This window comes from Saccostrea echinata, unplaced genomic scaffold, assembly GCF_033153115.1.
Source record: "Saccostrea echinata isolate AGI-Se365-2 ecotype Australia unplaced genomic scaffold, CSIRO_AGI_Sech_v1 ptg000034l, whole genome shotgun sequence".
In the NCBI taxonomy this organism is placed as follows: domain Eukaryota; kingdom Metazoa; phylum Mollusca; class Bivalvia; order Ostreida; family Ostreidae; genus Saccostrea; species Saccostrea echinata.
The window spans coordinates 3,677,535-3,696,582 of NW_026889783.1; the positions used below are offsets into that span (position 1 = coordinate 3,677,535).

The window sequence follows — 19,048 nt, forward strand, 5'->3', positions numbered from 1 at the left end:
AAAGTTTTCCCAACAAAGACACCTCAGAGCAAATTCTACATCAAAGACTGTCAGAGTAAATTCTCTCAAAATAAATACCGTCAAAGTTAATTCAACATCAAAATCTGTCAAAGTAAATCATATTACCAAAAGCACCATAAGAGTAAGTTTTCCCATCAAGGACACTGTCACAGTAAATTCTCTCATCAATGACTTTATCAGCTGGATACATTCTTTATCAGAGACACATTCAGGGTAAGTTCTCTCACCAAAGACACTGTCAGGAAAGTTTGATAATCGGAATCACCTTCAGACTAAGATCTTCCTTCATTGAATCCATCAGGATACATTTTCTCAATGAAAACTCTGCAAGGGATCAAAGATATCTTGAGGGTAAATTGATTAAAATCACCGTCAGGGAATGTTTTCTCAATAAATACAGCGTAAGGAAATGTTCTTTCCTCAAAGACATGGTCAGGGTACGTTCTTTCATCAAACACACCGTCAGGGAATGTTCTCTCATCAAAGACACCGTCATAGTACGTTCTCTCATCAAAGACACAGTCAGATGGTCTCTCATCAAATACACCGCCTGAGTACGTTCTCTTATCAAAGACACCGTCAGGAAATGTTCTCTCATCAAATACACCACCAGAGTACGTTCTCTTATAAAAGACACCGTCATAGTACGTTCTCTCATCAAAGACACCGTCAGGGAATTTATCTCAACAATTACACCGTCAGGTCACTCTTATCAAAGACACCGTCAGGGTAGGTTCTCTGATCAAAAACACAGTCAGGGAATTTTTCTCATCAATTTCACCGTCAGGTCACGTTCTTTCATTAAAGATTCCGTCAGGGAATATTCTTTCATCTAAGACACCGTCAGATTATGTTTTCACCAAAGGCACCGACATGGAAAGTTCTCTCATTAAAGACACCGTCAGAGTACGTTCTGTTATCAAAGACAGCGTCAGGATACGTTCAAAGACACCGACAGGTATGTTCTTTTATCAATGATACAGTTAGAGAAAGTTCTTTTAATAAGGACACCGCCGGGGAAAGTTAGTATTTTAAGAAAGAAACAGTCAGGGTACTTTCTTTTATCAAAGACAAGTCAGGGTACGTTCGTTCAACAAAGATAACGTTAGATTACGTTTTTCCATGAAAGACATATCAGGGTGCATTCTCTCAATAAGGTCTTCGACAGGGTACATCATCAGAGTACGTTCTATCACCAAAGACACAGTTAGGTCTAGTTCTTTAATCATAGTCACCGTAAAAGTAAGTTCTCTCATCAGCGACTCTATCAGGGTACATTCTCTTATCAGAGACACAGTCTGTTTTCTCTCTGTAATCAAAGACATCGTTAGGTAAGGTTTGTTCTATCATCTTAAAGACTGATATGGTAAGCTCTCTCATTAAAGACGGCGTCAGTTTAAGTTTTCTCATTAAAGACACCATTAAGGTAAGTTCTTATCAAAGATTATGTCAGGGTACATTCTCCATCAGTATAAGTTTTCATAAAAAACACGATCAGGGTAAACTCTCGTCAAAGACAACGTCAGGGTAAGCTCCCTTGATAAAGATACCAGTAAGATTAATTCATCAACAAAACCGTAAGGGTAAGTTAGCCGTCATGGACAGTAATGGCACCTTCAGGATAAGTTCTCTCATTAAATGCAACGCGAGGGATATGTTCTTATGAAAGACACTGAATCGTAAGCCCCCCCCCCCCCTTCAGGATAAGTTCTCTCATCAAAGACGCCGTCGGGCAATTTCTCTACCAAATAAAGCATCAAGATAAGCTTGTATATATATAGAAGAAACCACCATGATTTGTTTTCTAATTGAAAAATCAGATTACTTTTTGTTGGATTCCCTCATCAAAACCACCAAAAGATAAATTTTCTCACCAAAGACTGTTAGCATACGAGGGGTGATCAAAAGGTTCGCGAACTATCTCTATATTCACAAAACCACTATTCAGATCATAATGAAATTTGGCACACATATAGTCATAAACATGTTTTATAAATAGCAGCTGTAACGTAATGTTTTGCTCCATGTTTGTGACGTCACAATATGAAAATGACGTCAATATGTAGATGACTTGTGACAAAAAATGGCTGACTCAGTCGTACTCGAGCAACGAAAGGCTGTAAAGTTTAACGTATATCTTGGAAATTCCTTTGCAGTAGCATATAATAATTTGTACAAGGTTTATGAAGACAAAAGACTTGCAGAAGTTCAGTCATTAATTGGACTGATTGTTACAGTGAAGGAAGGGAGATGGTTGAAAATAATGTTTGTTCTGGTGCTCAGTGAAAGTAAGCTGGGGAAGAGATGTGTCCTTAGTTAAGCAATTTGTTATAAAAGGTCGCAAAGTTACAGTTAGAAGTATAGCTGAGTATCTTAAGAATATTATAATTATTACATCCCTAAAATGCAGTACACTTTAGACTTTAAACATATCAAATATGATAAAAAGAAGGCGCCCATGGGTTATCCACAATGGAAAAACGACGCACCCAAGACAGAGAAGTCGGGTTTTGATGGTCACCATGCTCATTCTGGGAAAAGTTATCCTTATCCACCCATCCTATTACCGAGATTTGGCTATTTGTGACAAATGGACTATTCTTGTTTTAAAAAATAACTTACATGGTATGAAATATAAGACTCGGAAACATCTTTTAGCCTCTGTGAACAGAGCGCTACGGAGTATGTCACGTGACCGCCTGGATCTTGTGATTCGCGCATAGGCAGAACGATGGCAGACACGCATTAAAATTGGACAGGACTACTTAAAAAAAATAATAAAACACAGAAATCTAATTTTATTTCTTTTAAGGAAGTTATTCGATTAGTTCGTGAACTTTTTGATCACCCCTCGTAAGTTGAACATTGAACTCTGTCATCATGATCCTACTTGAAATTCACCGTTATGGTAAATTCTGTATGAAATACAACGTCATTGTAAGTTCTCTCATCAGTGACACAGTCAGGGTAAGTTCTCTTATCAAAGACACCTTCAGGGAATGTTCTTCATCAAAGACACCGTCAGGGAATGTTCTCTCATTAAAGACACTCTCAGGGAAGTTTAAATATCACAGACACCGTCAGGTTAGGTTCTCTCATCAATAACTTCATCAGATTAATTTTCTCTAAAATTCTCGAAAACACTATAAGGGAATTTCTTTGTGAAAGACATCTACAGGGTAAGTTCTCTGATCAAAGTCGCTGGCAGGGTAAGTTTTACAAACTCCTTTTAAGATAAATACTACATCAGAGGCTCCGTCAAGGTAAGTACTACATCAGAGGTTCCGTCAAGGTGTTTTATATCAAAGGCTTCGTCAAAATAACTTCTCTCATCAAAGACACCGTCAGGGAACGTTATCTCAATAAGGACTTTGTCAAGGTATCCTCTTATCAAAGACGTTTTAAGGTAAATATTTCTTAAAAAGACAGTCAGGGAAAGTTCTCTCATCCAAGAGTAAAGGTCAGTTCTATAGTCATAGTCACCGTAAAAGACTATATCGGGAAACATCATCTCACCAAGACAATGTCATTGTAGTACTTTCATCAAAGAAATCGACAGGGTAGGTGTGATCACCAAAGACACTGACAGGATAATTTTTTTTATCATCCAAGACAAGTCAGGGTAAGTTCTCTTTTCAAAGAAACCGATCAGGGAAATTCTACGTAAAAGACACGGTCCGGGTACATTTTCTCAACCAAAACAGCGTGAAAATAAGTTCTATCATTAAAACATCTAACAATCAGGGTAATTTCTAGGTCTGAGTAAGTTTTCTCATAAGATTGGTTACGTTATCATCAAAGACACCGTCAAGTTAAGTTATCACGAAATGCACCATAAAAGTAAATTCTCTCTCATCAAAGACACAATTAGTTTAAGTTCTCATTAGCAATGTCAGGGTAAATTCTCCATCAGTGTATGTTTTCATCAAAGACTGGTAAGTTCTCATCAAAGACAATGTCAGGGTAATTTTCCTCGTTAAAGACACTGTCAGGGGAAATTCTCATCAAAGAACTGTAAGGTCTCCGTCAGAGTAAGTTTTCTCATCAAAGACACTGTAAGAGTGAGTTCTCTCTCAGGGTAAGTTCTCTCATCAAACATACTTTTAAATTTTTCATCAAAGCCAATGTCAGGGTAAGTTCCCTATTATGTTTTTATCAAGTTCACGATCAGGGTAAATTCTCATAAAAGATAATGTCAGGGTAATTTCATTCGTAAAGACATCGTCAGGGTAAGTTCTCATCAAACAACCGCAAGGGCAAGTTCTTCGTCAGGGTAATTTCTTTCATCAGACACACCGTTAGGATATATTTTCTCAATAAGGGCACCGTCAGTGACAGAATCAAGGTAAGTTCTTTCATCAAAGACACCGTTAGGATAAGTGCTGTTGAAAAACAACGTAAGCCAGTTAGTTCTCTTATCAAATACACCTTCAAAGATACCGTCGGGATAAATTTTTACAACAAAACTTTGTCAAGGTAAGTGCTACATTAAAGACTCCTTTTGAGTAAGTTCTCTTATCAGTGACATCGTCAGTGTTAATTCTCTCATCAAAGACAACGTCAGCGTAAGTTTTCTTTTCAAGGACACCGTCATGGTAGATTCTACATCAAATACACCGTCAAAATAAGGTCTCTCTTCAAAGACACTGTCAAGGTAACACATCGTTAGGGTAAATTCTTGTAACAAGGACACCGTCATGGTAGATTCTACATCAAATACACCGTCAAAATAAGGTCTCTCTTTAAAGACACTGTCAAGGTAACACATCGTTACGGTGAATTCTTGTAACAAGGACACTGTCAAGGTAAGTTCTTGCATCAAAGACACGTCAGGGTAATGTTCTCATTAAAGGTATTGTTAGGGTAAGTCCTATCATCAAAGAAGCCGTCAGGGTAATTTCTATATCAAAGAAACGTCAGGCTTATGTTCTTATCAAAGGCACCGTCAGTGTAAGTTCTATCACCAAAGACACTGTCAGGGTAAGGTTCTAGATCAAAGTCTTCGAGTCCAGAGGGCACCAACACATGAAGACAAAGAAGTCGAATATATGGGTTAAAAAAATACCCAAGTCTGTGTTTGATGATAGACATTTCGTTTCTTGACCAAACCAAAAGAAAATGACAAATTTATTGACTCAATTAGATACCTAGTACATGTAACTAAAGCATTGTATAATCCATTGTATGTAAATCTTCGCTAGCCATAACATTTTCGATCCGCTTTGCATCTAACAAACGTTTATTGGGAGCGGTGCTGTCGAAACCCCTTTGCATAGCAAAGATGACGAGGTAGGGTGCATAAAAAGATGTCATCCAAAACAGTCTTTCTGTGTTAAGCTTTCAGTCGACATCATCTTATCCATTTTATGAATCTAGGTGTGTACTACTGAAAAGTGAAATATGAATTTACGATGTCATTCTCAGTATGTAGATAGCTTTTACACCTCGTAAACACAGAGTTTGACATTTTTTCTGACAAATTTCCTGAACTCTTATTTGGGGATTATATTTAGTGTTTCGCTATATGATAATAACAAAATTGATGCATTTACATATTTCATCCAAAATGCACACAGAGACGGGGCACATCCACTTTCTCACTTTTAATGTGATTATGTATTGAATTTTTTGGACATGTTTTTCGCAACAATGGTACTGTATTACTTTAGAAGAATCTGATTTTCTTTCAGATGCTGTCTTATGCAGCCCATGAACTTTTTCAGGAAAACATGAAATCTAATTATTGATGATATCTATAAAACGAAATGTTTATTTACAAAAATAAAAGAAAATGAAATGACCTCATTTTCCTCTGGCTTTATGAATGTATTTCCGTTCTTTGATTACGTATCAATCAACAATTTCTTCAAATCAATTAACGTATTGACAAATAAATCGTTGCTCAACTATTTTTCTAGCTACTATAGATACAAATTCTTCAAATTAAGTTTCTTAGGAGGGGGATTAGTAGCACTAGACAGGGACATATTTATTTTCTCGCCAGTTGAGGACAGATTCTTATTTTCAACATTTTCTCTGACAGAGTGTTTATTAACAAAATAGGCCACCTCTTCTCAAAATCAAAGGGTCTTCCCCTTACCAAGATGATGTATGATTTCATAATTTTTGGTGAATGCATTTTGGAAAAAATCCACCCTTAAATATGATATTTACAATATTGAATCATTGCTAGTCTTAATCATTAGCTCATTCCTACACCTTTTAGATGAGGTAGGCATTGAAAATCAGTTTGTTATCCTAAAAGCTGCTTTACAGAGAAACTGAATCAGTTCTAAGGTTCTCGATCAGTAGACGAGTTTAGTGATCAGTTTAGTGATGAACACTAAACACAGGAAATCATTCGACCCAAAGTTAATTTAAAATCTAGTTGAACAAACACTTACGAGATTGGGTTAACATAGAAGGATGTTGATGCCGAGGAGTCAAAAGTTTAATTGTAAGGAAGTATACACTGAATGTTTTCCGCGGCTTTGGAGAAACACACGACATAAGATAATCAACAAAATTGAGTGCGGCTAGAGAGTGAATGATTTACAGAGAAAATAATATGTTTTATTTGCATATCCATCGTCAATGTTATCAAGGACATTCAATAAAAAGTTACATAAAATCTAACAAAAGCACACACACACGTAAAGAAAAAGGTTTTCCTATCAAAATGTATGCCATGAAACGAAAAAATCACAGATTTTTTTTTTGCTTCACATATTTAATGCAGATTTTTTATTTTTATTGAAATGTTTTTTTTTTAAATCGTTCGCTTCTATGGATGTAAAACACTCGTGAAAAAAAATGCTCGCCAGTGGTGCTTCTCAACAGAAAACGCGTTACCAGAAGTCGAAGGGATCGTAATAGTCTTCTTCTTGTAAGACTTGGTTGATAGCGTGGACAACTCCATTTGTCCCGACCATGTCACATTCGACAACGCTTGCGGAGCCCACGGTGAGTTGATCTCTGGACTTCTCAACAGCGATGGTCATTCCTGACACTGACCTCAAGTTTCTGGTGAATATACTAAATCTGTCACTGTACCGTTGAATTTGGGAGCAACAACGGTGTCCTAAGAAAAAAAAGCACAATGATTAATCAAAATACATATATATTCGTTACTTATAGGTATGTGTATTATAGCTACCAAAATCTTTTAACGTTTCCCTTTTTCCCACACAAGACGGTTATATATATATGTGAACTTATTTAATTATTAGAAAGAAAATCCTATAAATTTATTATATCAAACATTTAACAAATTGAATGTTTGGAGAGGTATACCCTTAATGATATGGTCTTTGATTAAACTTTGCAAGTTTTCTTTACGACTTTCCAGTTCCTTCAAATCGTTCTCTGAAACTTCTTTCAATGCCTAGGAATTGAGTAATAAATGACTTAATTCATTTTGAAGAAAATGTAAATGTTTCTATGTAAATAGTACATATTACTACTAGTACTTTAATATAAGGAAGATTAATAGGTGCTCAAACTTAAAAATCATTTTAATGAAAGATTGGAATTGTTTTCAAGGATATATAATCTAACCTCGTTTGTTGGTGCCAACACTGTGTATGGCCCTTTTCCCTGTAACTGGTCAGCTAGACCGGAGTTTTTCAACAAGCGAACGAATTCTGTGAACCGACTGTCCACTTCAAGCACATCAACAACGGTACCGACTGGTGGGACCAAAACCTGAAACATTGAAGATGAAATAAAAAAAAAATACATGTACTGTCATCTGTGGATAATCCAGTCTCGGTTGTGTATATGTGTCTGTGTGTATGTCATTCTGTCATATAAAAGAAGAGTTTTGTTATTTCATGGACGAAAGAAAAAAATGTTGCAAAAGTGATACATCCAATTAATTAACCATAGAAAAAATACCATAGATACAATGTAACTATAGTTTAATTTAGTAACAAAGTTTTACTATATTAAATCAAAGTTTTTACTATAGTTAATCAATTTTGAAACATTCTTACCATGGATTCAAAAATATAATATCTTATGTTCTCCAATTCATACATGCACATTTTTAATAATAAATGGAATCATTACTTGTATATTGAAACATTATTTTAAAATTTTACACCACTGTTATCGTATATAAGGTATTTTAAGTTTTAAAATCTCTGAAAAAGTTCTAGAGTAAAGTTTCATAGTAAATCATAGGATATAAGTTTTTATTATTATAGTTAACTTTAGTAAACTACAGTTAACTATAGCTAACTAAAGTAAATTTTAGTTAGGATTAAGTCTGAAATACCTTATAGTTATCATTGTTGAAACGCCTACAATTTTTTTTAATAAAACCTCTCAAACGAATATATTTTCTATAAAATTTTCTTCCCTGAAATACTGACATTGCTTTAGAGTCAGTGTTTGCTTTTGCGATATTCCACATATCCAATGTCACTACTTACTTTTTTCAAGCTGTGGAGAGCTTTGTAGCAATATCCCTAGAGAAAAGCCTTTTTTGATAACTAATCAATTATTTTGATATACTGAGTAAGAAAAATGAATCATTGAACAGTAAAAAATAATAATAACAAAACAGCTTACCAACCTTGTCTATGAGATGAATAACGGCGTTGCAGCTTTGGATGTTGGATTTCAAAATAGTAGCACACTGTATAGTCTCTCTATTGTACCCATGGAATGGAAACTGGTGGTATTGAAAAAAAAATATAGAGGTGGTTAAAGGGATACAAAACACAATTACATGCATATTGAATAATGATCAATTCAATTATGTGCGGCTTTCCAGATCTGAATTGTAACCAGCAGTAGCCTACATGATGCATCTTGATTTTGTCGACATTCTTTTCTTTCTCAATGAAAAGTGCAAAATGAAACTGCACAAAAGTTAATCATATAATTCTAAAAAGTAACATTTTTCTCTCTACAAAGGTATGCAAAATCATTTAATTGACAACTTTGACTTGGTTTATAGAATTCGGGGTAGATAAAAATGTATTAAGTTTTGACAACACAAATGGGGGAAAAGGGACCCGCAACGGGCAGCATCTCCTCCAAAAGGGCACATCGATCCCGATACAAAGTATTACTTGGGTAACTTCCTCAAACTTCGTTGCGATAATAATATTTCTTTAGCCTCTGATTCAGATGTATTGATAATTAACATCTGTTTTTAAAACACAGTGTACTGTACTATTGTCTTGATTAATGGCAAATTCTACAGTGACTGATTGAAAATTGCTTTATCAATGGTGGGGAAAAGATCCAAAGTTCGGTGTATAGTTTAAAGTAAATTTACCAAGAAATCTCTGTGGACAGTAAGGTTCCTTCTTGGGTTCCACGTGGGAAACTGGTACCCATCATAAGCGCGACACGTAGACGTAGTGGGTATCACGTGATAACGGAGTGCATCAGCCAGTGCTGTCTCTGACTCATTCAGTCTTTTCGCAGCAAACTCCGTCATTTTCTGTGGACGGATAATTTTATGGCAACATTACTAAATTGGTATTGTCCATGTATACATATAGTTCTAATGAAATAATAAAAACTTTAAATCGGAAAAATTAAAATTGCCTTCCACAATTATCTATAAGCTGTAAAGATATTACTGTGCCCAACCAGTACAGTATCGATCATAGCTTACTGAGAACCAGTGCAGTATCGATCATAGCTTACTGAGAACGCCTCGTCTGTTGGCACTAGTACGGTAATATTGTCAGCCGTTTCAAAAGATTTCTTGAGACCTGCTTCGACAACCAATTCCGGAAGTCTAGTAATGTTTCTTTTCTGTAGAGCATGAAGTACCCCTAAAGCTGTACATCAAAATTAAGAAGTTTCATTATAAAATCCGGAAACACTAACCACTTTAAAAAGCAACACTCATGCTACTGTACGATTAAAAGAAGGATTCGAAATATTTAATAATCATTGTCTGGACCTTCATCTGGAAGAATAACATCATCAATCAGGTGAAGCACGCCATTGGTAGCCATGACGTCACGGTCGACAATCTGAGCGTTTTCCACGAAGTACTTGTTATTCTGATCACGTGACAAACGGAGATAATTAGACAACTGATTTTTCGTTCTAGACTTGTGCTTATCCGACACAGCCGAGGAGCAAATAACATTTGGAAGAAGATGGTGGAATAAAATTTCTGGAAAAAAGAGGGAAACCATTGCAAACAGGATTCTTTACATATTGTATTGTGTAATGTTGAAAAGAAAAAGAAGCATAATCAATAACGCAACTGAAATGTCGGTTTAGTATTAGTAAGTTTAATGACTCGAATATTTTAACAAAATACTTTTTAAGCAACGTTGGTCGCTTAGAATTCTTTGTAAAAGTCCTCCATCCAGTTTCTGGAAAGCATTATCTGTTGGTGCAAAGAGGGTAAACTGTCCATCACCTCTAAGATTGACACCAAGACCACTGCGACCAATAGCTGAAAGTAAACATGCACCAAAAAATCACAAATATATTATCTTTCATAAGATACATTAAAAAAGGTAAAACACTATCTCAAAGCACAAGTATGATAGGTTCACCCTGCAGTCTTAAATATCTGTAGCTGAGCTTACGGGTTTCTCCTGCTGAAGAATGGCAGTGATATCACTACCTGTGGGCAGCTGAGCTGTGTGTTGCTGCTGCTTAAGAATGACAGTAATATCACTTACCTTTCTTTAAGTAGCTGAGCTGAGGGTTGCTGCTTACGATGTCCATCAGTGATTTAGTTACTGGCTGCAGAACATCCTCAACAACATGGATGACACCATTGGTTGCTAGATTGTCACGTGATGTGACCCGTTTACAATTGGCAGTCATGATCTGTAAATCAGACTAGTTTTAAAAATCAGGGAAACAAATTGAAACAAATATATTTGTAAGTTTCGTTTATGATAAGTATCGACTCTACTTACACCATCGTTTACCATGTCATAGAAATTGACTCTAATTGTGGAAGATTTGGAATTTGCGGAGGTTATCGTCTGCTCGTCCTCAAGTCTTGTGGTGGTCAGAATACCTCCTGTTACGTGTCCCAACACAAGATCCGAAGCATCACTGACGAGCAGGGTGCTTACAGGTGGTGAGATTCTTATGACAGAGTTCATATCCTGATAGAAAAAAATCACGTACAGAAGAAGGTGATGCATATGCAACAGAAATTTATTTTTGTCCTTTACATTTCCTGACAAGAATTATTGTACATGTAACCTTGCCAAAAATTATGATTGCTTATTCTTTCAACGCGACAGGTATTTTTGAAATGAACAATTACCATCCTTCAGACTTCTGTGAACACAATACATGAACTGTTACTGTATCGAGAACCTAGGGGAAATTTAACAGCTTACACTAAGTATGACGTTTTCGTAGGTTGGAGACAAAGTCGGGGTTTGTTTTAAAGCGTCGTTGGTTGGAGCAAACACAGTGAAATTCGCTCCAGAGCTCTCATATAGTTTACTCTCCAAACCAACACTCCTAGCGACTCTAAGGAATTCTGTCAAGTTCATAGACTCTGCTGTCTTTACGATATCGTGTAACTGACGATCTGCAGAAAGATATTTTAAAAGGGAACAAAGTAATGTTTGTAGTTTTACAACAGACTTATATGACTAGAAACCAGTACAAGTTACTCGCTAAATTCTAGATTCTTTACAAAAGTCATTTCAGTACTGATTGATCTCATAAGATTTTCTTACAAGTTGGACACCCGTATTGTCCTGAAATCCTGCTGTAACCATGGCAACATTCTTTGACCTCTCTAAGTGTTGTCTTCTTCCCATTGATCGTCATTCTTTTGTAAACAATGACAGTTTCAATATGTTAACATAGTTTTAATTCCATTTTTTTTTTCAAATGTCTTTCAAGAATGTTCATGTATCAATACAGTTTGTCATCACATATGCACATCCACGTTAACATTTTAATATGATTCCAAATATTTGTGTTTTTGAAAAAAATGAATGTGAATTTAATACAATGAAATGCACACTTATAAACATCTGATGATATTTTTTTTCTTTATATACACTAGCATGTATTCGATCTGTTGATATGTGATAAGATGGACTTACGATTTAGTACATATATAGGACGTCTTCTTGTCATCACACATGACCGTTGTCGCCATATGATGACTGCTGATATCATCTGACGTGGTTTCATTTTTGCGCTCTTCTTCCGTACAAACATTTGGACTACAACGTAAAAAAAAACCTTGACAACAGTTTTACGACTGATTAGTAGTATACGACTTTAATGTCTCTGTTTTACTGGAGGGGATGTTGATTAGAATTCATTTGAATTTTGATCATTATACGATTTAATGATTTGGTAAATCTGAGGATGCGACAGACCAGAAAATTCTCTGGAAATATCCATAATGCGAGAGTACAAATCGGATTTGTTAGGAGAACAAGAGGCCCATTGGACACAACGCTCACCTGAGTCAATATGGTCCTGCTGTTCTCTTCTCCTATATATTCATATGTAAAGCTTTGATCGCCTGTTCTAGGCATACCCTACCCCCAGGTGCCATGTTTTGAATGAAATTGAATCTAAACTTTCTGAGGATGCTTCTATATTCATTTACCTAATCATGGCTTTGCTGTTCTTGAAAACAGAATTTTAAAGATGTCTGCCACCCCACTGGGAAGGAGGGGGGCATAGGGAGGGGGTCATGATTTGAACAAACTTGAATCTACACTACCGGATGATTCCATACCAATATGACTAATTGTGACTTTAATTGTTGTTCTTGAGAAGAAGATTTTTCAAAATTTTCTTCTATATATTCCTATGTAAAACTTTGATCCCCCATTGTGGTCCCACTCTACCACCGGGGGTCATGTTTGAACAAACCTGAATCTACACTACCTTAGGATGATTCCATACCAATATGACTAATTGTGACTTTAATTGTTGTTCTTGAGAAGAAGATTTTTCAAAATTTTCTTCTATATATTCCTATGTAAAACTTTGATCCCCCATTGTGGCCCCACCCTACCCCCGGGGTCATGATTTGAACAAACTTGAATCTACACTATGTAATGAAGGTTTCACATAAGTTTCAACTTTTCTGGCCCAATGGTTCTTGGGTAGAAGATTTTTAAAAGATGACCCCAAAATTTCACCAATTCTTAATTATCTCCCCTTGGAAGTGGACGTGGCCCTTCATTTGAAGAAACTTGAACCCCTTCACCCAAGAGTGCTTTGTAGCAAGTTTGGTTGAAATTGGCCCAGTGGTTCTAGAGAAGAAGTCGAAAATATGAACAGTTTACAGACAGACGGACGGACAGACGGAATACAGACAAAATGTGATTAGAAAAGCTCACTTAAGCTTTCAGCTCAGGTATTCAGCTATTTTCAGCTATTTTAAAAAGACGTGTTTTATAAAAGATGGTTTGATTATCTCCTCCCAGCATTATGTAGTCGTGATATGACCAGTCTCAAACTTTTTAAAGAAGTGATAAATGAAAAGGAAACCATGTCTATACAAATGAAGGTCAAAAATTTGATAGTTTTAAACAATATACATATAAGTTTGCTTTACTTTACAGTCTCTTACTTGTTACATGAAATACGTGAATGATGGCTAAAAGTTCAAAGGTCAAATGATCAGAGTGTGAGGAAACTGATTGGCATTCATTACGTTGTGAATCCCAATTATGTTCATAAATGGATTTCTCTAAATAGTGAAACATAAACAAAATAGATGATCCTCGGACAGCATTGGATATTACTTATACATGATCCATCAGTAGGTCAGCTGAACGATTCTACGAAATCAGTACACCATTCTTAGATCATATAAAGTAGGTATATCTAACCGTCAATACTAATGTATTTTGATGGTGAAGGGAAAACGGTAGCTACGGAGGAAGTACACTCGCGGTGTGTCAAGTGCTCTGAATCCACTACAAACTAATCCAACCCAGAGAGGTGGACGAGTCATCGGGGAAGAATTGGAACAAGTGTTTGGCCAAAAGAATTTTCAGTGTTACATGTGAGGAGTTTTAATGATTTTAACCGACATATCATACATTTCATAAATTTAACAATGTAAATAAAATAAACATTTATCAAGAACTGCTGAAAGGATGACTGCACTTAAGGACATGCAAAATTTTCGACAAAATAAACTTTCAAAACAAGCATTTTTCTTTTCATTGCAAGAATGGTCAACTTCCAATCTACAACTTTATCTAATTACGTTTAATGAAAGTGTGTATTTACGAAGTTCGAATCTGTTTTCAAAGGCAGGGGTCATCACAATTTCTTAAATCTCTGTTCGATAATGAGGACGCCCACTTTTTTACGGACTTTATACATAGTCAGCGCATGTTTGTCTATTGTTCTACGTTTAACAGTAGTTGTATATTTGCATAAATAATAATGTGTCAAAAGGAGATTAATAGACAAACATGCGCTCATGGTTAAAAAGAGAAAAAAAATGCTTCTTCTTACATTCGCTCTCTGTGTTGTAACCAAGGATTGTGACATGTTGAATATTATAATTCACCACGTGATTTCTTACCTCAGGTAACTTTGTGAATACTAAATTCCGTCACGTGACTTGTAAGGTAGCATGTTTTGTGCTAACTAGGATATTGTGTTCGAACACGATAAGTCATCTGGCATTGATATAAAATCTGCTTTAATTATACTGACGTGCTCATATTGTTAATTTCGTTTTGAAACCTTTGTCAGAAGTGTACTAGTATTTGTGCCATACAGAATGGAGAGGGAGATTGGAAAGAGTGATCGCGTTCTTTTTCCCAAACATGTCATTGTTATTTATCAAGTCTAATTTTAGACTCATTCTTACAATGTTAGCTCCACCTCTCATGCATATCTTATGTTAAATCAAGGGGAGGTAAGTGTAAATTCACTATATTTGGAAAGCAGTAAGGACAAAAAACATTGAATCCTTTTATTGTATCACAGACTAAAATCATTTTAAGATTTAAATTTGGTTCCAAATTGACAGGATTCTTTAATAAACATACAAAAGTGAAATAAGGTTTAGATATAAAAGCAACAGAAGCAACCGAAAAAGACCCAAAAACAGGCGTTAAGTGCAGTCATCCTTTGTTCAAAGAACTGCGAACGATAGCATTGTTCTCCCGCCTACCTCCAAGTCAATTTTCAAAAGTTAACATATTTGAATGATTTTTCATATTTATATAGATATTTATATGAATTTTCATAAAACATTACTTCTTTGGGAAAACAAAGAGTGATAACTCTATAATTTGGGTAAAACTTGTGTTTTTCACTATAGAAATCAATGGAAAACGGAAAATATTTTTAAAACATCTCTCCCCCCCCCCCCCCCCCGTGAAACAAAAATTCCTTATTACAGGTAATATGGACTGTCATTTCACAAATTCATACCAGAGCTTTTTGTGTTTCACGGGGGGGGGGGGGAACATATGTTTACAGACAAAAAACTACAAAAATGCTTATTTTTTCACCAATTTCAAAGCGTTTTACAACTAAAGTATTGTATTTTATTAATAATATATGTTTGATTTTATATGCGTAAAACATAAGAAAAGATTAAAAGGAATATTTATTCAAATCCAAGAATACTTTAAAATGTGTTGATGATTTAAAGCCCGATTTCAATGGAAAATATCGTCTACCACCTTATTTTCAGAGCTGGAATTAGGGGTAGTTAACTATTTAACACTAGCATTAAAATTATCAGTCAATTACCATTGAACTGTTCTTTGCATTCAGCAAAGATTTTACGGTCAAATTGCCATTAGTATCGAATTAAATGAGTGTAAAATGTAGGCGGGAATCGAGAGTTAGCGTGCGTAGTTCTTGGTCCAAAATAAATACTATAATGCTTTAGGTTGTATTGTTAAGTTTAAGTTCTCCAAAGTATGATTTCAAGGACAAAACACATGGACATATATGCATCTTGAAGGAAGTAAACCTATACATGAACTGTAAAGCAGTACATACCCGTCCCACCAATCTCTGGATCCTCCACTTCCATAGTTAAAGGCAAAATTGATGTCAGCCCAAGGTAAACGCCATCTATATAAAAGATGGATTATATATGTTTCTTAAAATTCTCTCTTTCTCGCATGTGTCCATGAGGTTTAAAAAATTGCATTGTTAAATCAAATGTGCTTCTGAAAAATCCAGGGTTCGTAAAAAATCTAATTCTTCATTCAGAGACACGCTTATTTATTTTTCTTCAATTTAATCTATACCTTTATGCCTTTGATGTTTGATGAAGAGTTTGTTACATTATTATATGTTAGTCAATTATCATGGCGACTTTCTCTGCAAGCGGTATGGGCTTTGCACGCTGTATACCATTATCATTTGCATATGGAGTTGAGCATGTTCTATGTACGAACAATTTTTAAAACGAGGCAAGCTATTGACAAATTGATGAAACAAGAAATCAATATCAACAGTCTTGTTTAAGTCGATACAATGACCTTGTCAGCAAATACAATCTATCAATAAGTCGAATGTTGACTGATGATTTTCATTGTTGGGCTTTACTTTATTCTTTTGTTTTCTTTATATTTATTTAACTCTTTTGCCGTAAAAATTAGATATAAAGATTAATCATTACTAAGATATTTAAATGTGCTATGAACAAATACATTGTATAACATTCTAAAGATTATTATACACTGTAGGCATAAAAATACGAATTTTTGGTTCATTATCTTAAGGGGGCCGACTGGAGTTTTCATTGCGCAATACTTAGCGCAGCATAGTAAAATAAGCGTATTTACTCTTTAAAGCAACTATTTTTACATAATTTATAAAAATTAACAAATTTAGGAAATCTAAGGTTTAAAAAATCTAATAACGTTTTTAAATAACTGATTTTTTAAACAATTTTTCAAATGTTGAGTAGATAGACGTCGTAATAGCGTGTTTTTGACGTTATGAATAACCGAAGTTCTTTAAAGCGGGGTAATTAATTATGTCATAAAATAAACAGTATAAAATAGATGCTCTTGAAATTTTAAACGTAGGAAATTGAGAATCTCACAATCATTTTTATTATTTTTTATGTAAATCTGTGGTATCCGTCATGTTTTGTTGCACTCCATAAAACAGGAAAATATCACGATTTTTGACATTTTGAGATGCCCCCTCTGGAAACCAGACGATAGAATTTTGTGTTTCTTGCCAAAAATGTACAATATAAGTGTTACCCATCAAATAATATAATTTGAGCAAAAAGTAGAAAGTAGCATTTGTATAATTTGCTCCGAAGTGCGAAAAAATAGTATTTTCCTATATAATCCTATAGTAAATGTACCTGTATTTTGAGATGGTCCCTAAAAAATAACCAGACGGTAGATGTTCACTAAACTTGGCATGTATACTGAAGTCAGTGTAAGGTACATATGGTATAATTTTAAAGAGTTTCTCTATAGTAGTTTTCACACAATAAAACCCCAGTCGGCTCCCTTAAATACACACAAGCAATACTTTTCAATCTTTTCCCACACTGAATTCACTTATTAGTTGATTTTCTTACCTATGGTTCCAGCGACGTATTTGACTTCTCAGACCCCGGAGTCCATCACTGAGCCTGCGTCCGAATCTGCTACGGTGACGTCGATGACGTCTGCTTTCGATGTCGTCTGCCACCAAAAGCAAAAGGACAAAACATAACAAGAAGCAAAACCGCGACATCCCAATGAAAAGAATGTCCGACAATCTACAGTTATGGCTACTGGGTAAATAGACAGGAGGCTTAATTTAAGTGTTTACAAAATAAAACATGCAGCAAAGAATTTTCCAGATACAGATGGTAGTGCACATTAAGAAAACTGGTTTCATAAGCTGTGTTTTATAACATCAGCTCTATGAATCAGCCCATCTCAAAGGAGAGTGCAACTTTTGGGGTTTTAAGAGGAAAACAAGGATCTGATGGCCTCTTGATGTGTGTATTTACTTATGAAAGTGCTGATGGTATTATGCAAATATTTGATTATGCAAGAGAGTGTTTACGATAGGCAAAAAAAGTGAGACATACGTGCATTTATCAAAACAATTGTCAGCTTTACCAATAGATGTTTTCTCTTTTGCATTTCAAATAATATAAATACGTAATACGGAATTAAAAATTACTTCTTAGTGAAAGATATGTGAATACAATATATACATGTAATTGTTGCCACTGATTGTGAGTATTTGTGAAGGAGCGAAAAATCAGATCAACACTATGCAATTCTATTGTGCACTCTATGAATACTAAGTATAATATTAACCATTTCCCCTCCTCTTATAAAGCACAGTTGTGATACTGAGTTTTATTTTTTCCCTTTGGGAAGAAATACCTATTATTAGACCAGAATAAATAAGAAATACAAGTATGACACGGATGTCATGCTCTAATCCAAAGTTAATTGCTTCAAATTTCAAGGACCGTTTTTCCTCTCAAAGTAAGCAATAAGAGAGGAATTTAAAACTCACGTTGGATCTGTAACTAATTATATGTATGTCATCACCTTTTACATGTATCGAAGTGGTTTATGCTTAGAAAGTGAAACGAACGTATATATTACGAATATTATGTCTAATTTTTAAAATGATTCTATGGTACAGAATTTGAGAATATGGAAGTCATTTGGGGAACACCTGTAACAGTCCTCGTTACAATTAGTACTGGGTAAAAGTTCATCATCAGTATTTTGGCAGGGATATACCAAATGTGATTCTTTAGATTACTCAAAATTACATAAGCTGAATAAGTTTCTCTTCCAGTCACACAACTTTAACCTGTAACTCCACTAGAATTATTACCAGCAAACCGACGGAAGTTTCAAGTCTCGGCAATGCTGAAACAAGTGAATGGACATCTTCAACCACTGAAGTGTACAATCAAAAATGAATGCATATGTACAATTTTCATGGTTTCCGACTTTTGTCAACATTCAATCCCAAAATGACGTTTATGTATGAGGTATGAACAATTTAACCTTCAAAGTCTCACACGAAATATGGAGATAACGAACAGTAATCAAGCTCAAAATTCCAT

The 19,048-nt window shown here is 35.1% G+C and overlaps 1 protein-coding gene across 1 annotated transcript; it reads right to left on the reverse strand.

Moving 5' to 3' along the window:
• Positions 1–6,572: 6,572 nt before the first annotated feature.
• Positions 6,573–17,835, reverse strand: LOC133199577 (transforming growth factor-beta-induced protein ig-h3-like). Its single transcript, XM_061335393.1, has 15 exons — positions 17,543–17,835; positions 15,991–16,065; positions 12,090–12,212; positions 11,715–11,809; positions 11,367–11,563; positions 10,932–11,126; positions 10,689–10,839; positions 10,319–10,456; positions 9,950–10,168; positions 9,688–9,824; positions 9,311–9,478; positions 8,600–8,698; positions 7,579–7,725; positions 7,315–7,405; positions 6,573–7,102 (listed from the first exon to the last, which is right to left on the reverse strand). Exons 1-15 carry the CDS (start codon positions 17,698–17,700, stop codon positions 6,870–6,872), a joined length of 2,226 nt encoding a protein of 741 aa, XP_061191377.1. The 5' UTR covers positions 17,701–17,835; the 3' UTR covers positions 6,573–6,869.
• Positions 17,836–19,048: the final 1,213 nt, after the last annotated feature.

Bases quoted from the DNA above. Each gene is read 5' to 3' on its own strand.
- LOC133199577 (XM_061335393.1), bottom strand. From the start codon at position 17,700: ATGTCGCGGTTTTGCTTCTTGTTATGTTTTGTCCTTTTGCTTTTGGTG. The intron at 11,127-11,366 runs GTAAGCTGTTAA...TTTTTCTATCAG, and splicing joins ACGAAAACGTCATACTTAGT to GATATGAACTCTGTCATAAG. The intron at 7,726-8,599 runs GTTGGTAAGCTG...TCAATGTTTCAG, and splicing joins TTATTCATCTCATAGACAAG to GTTTTGGTCCCACCAGTCGG.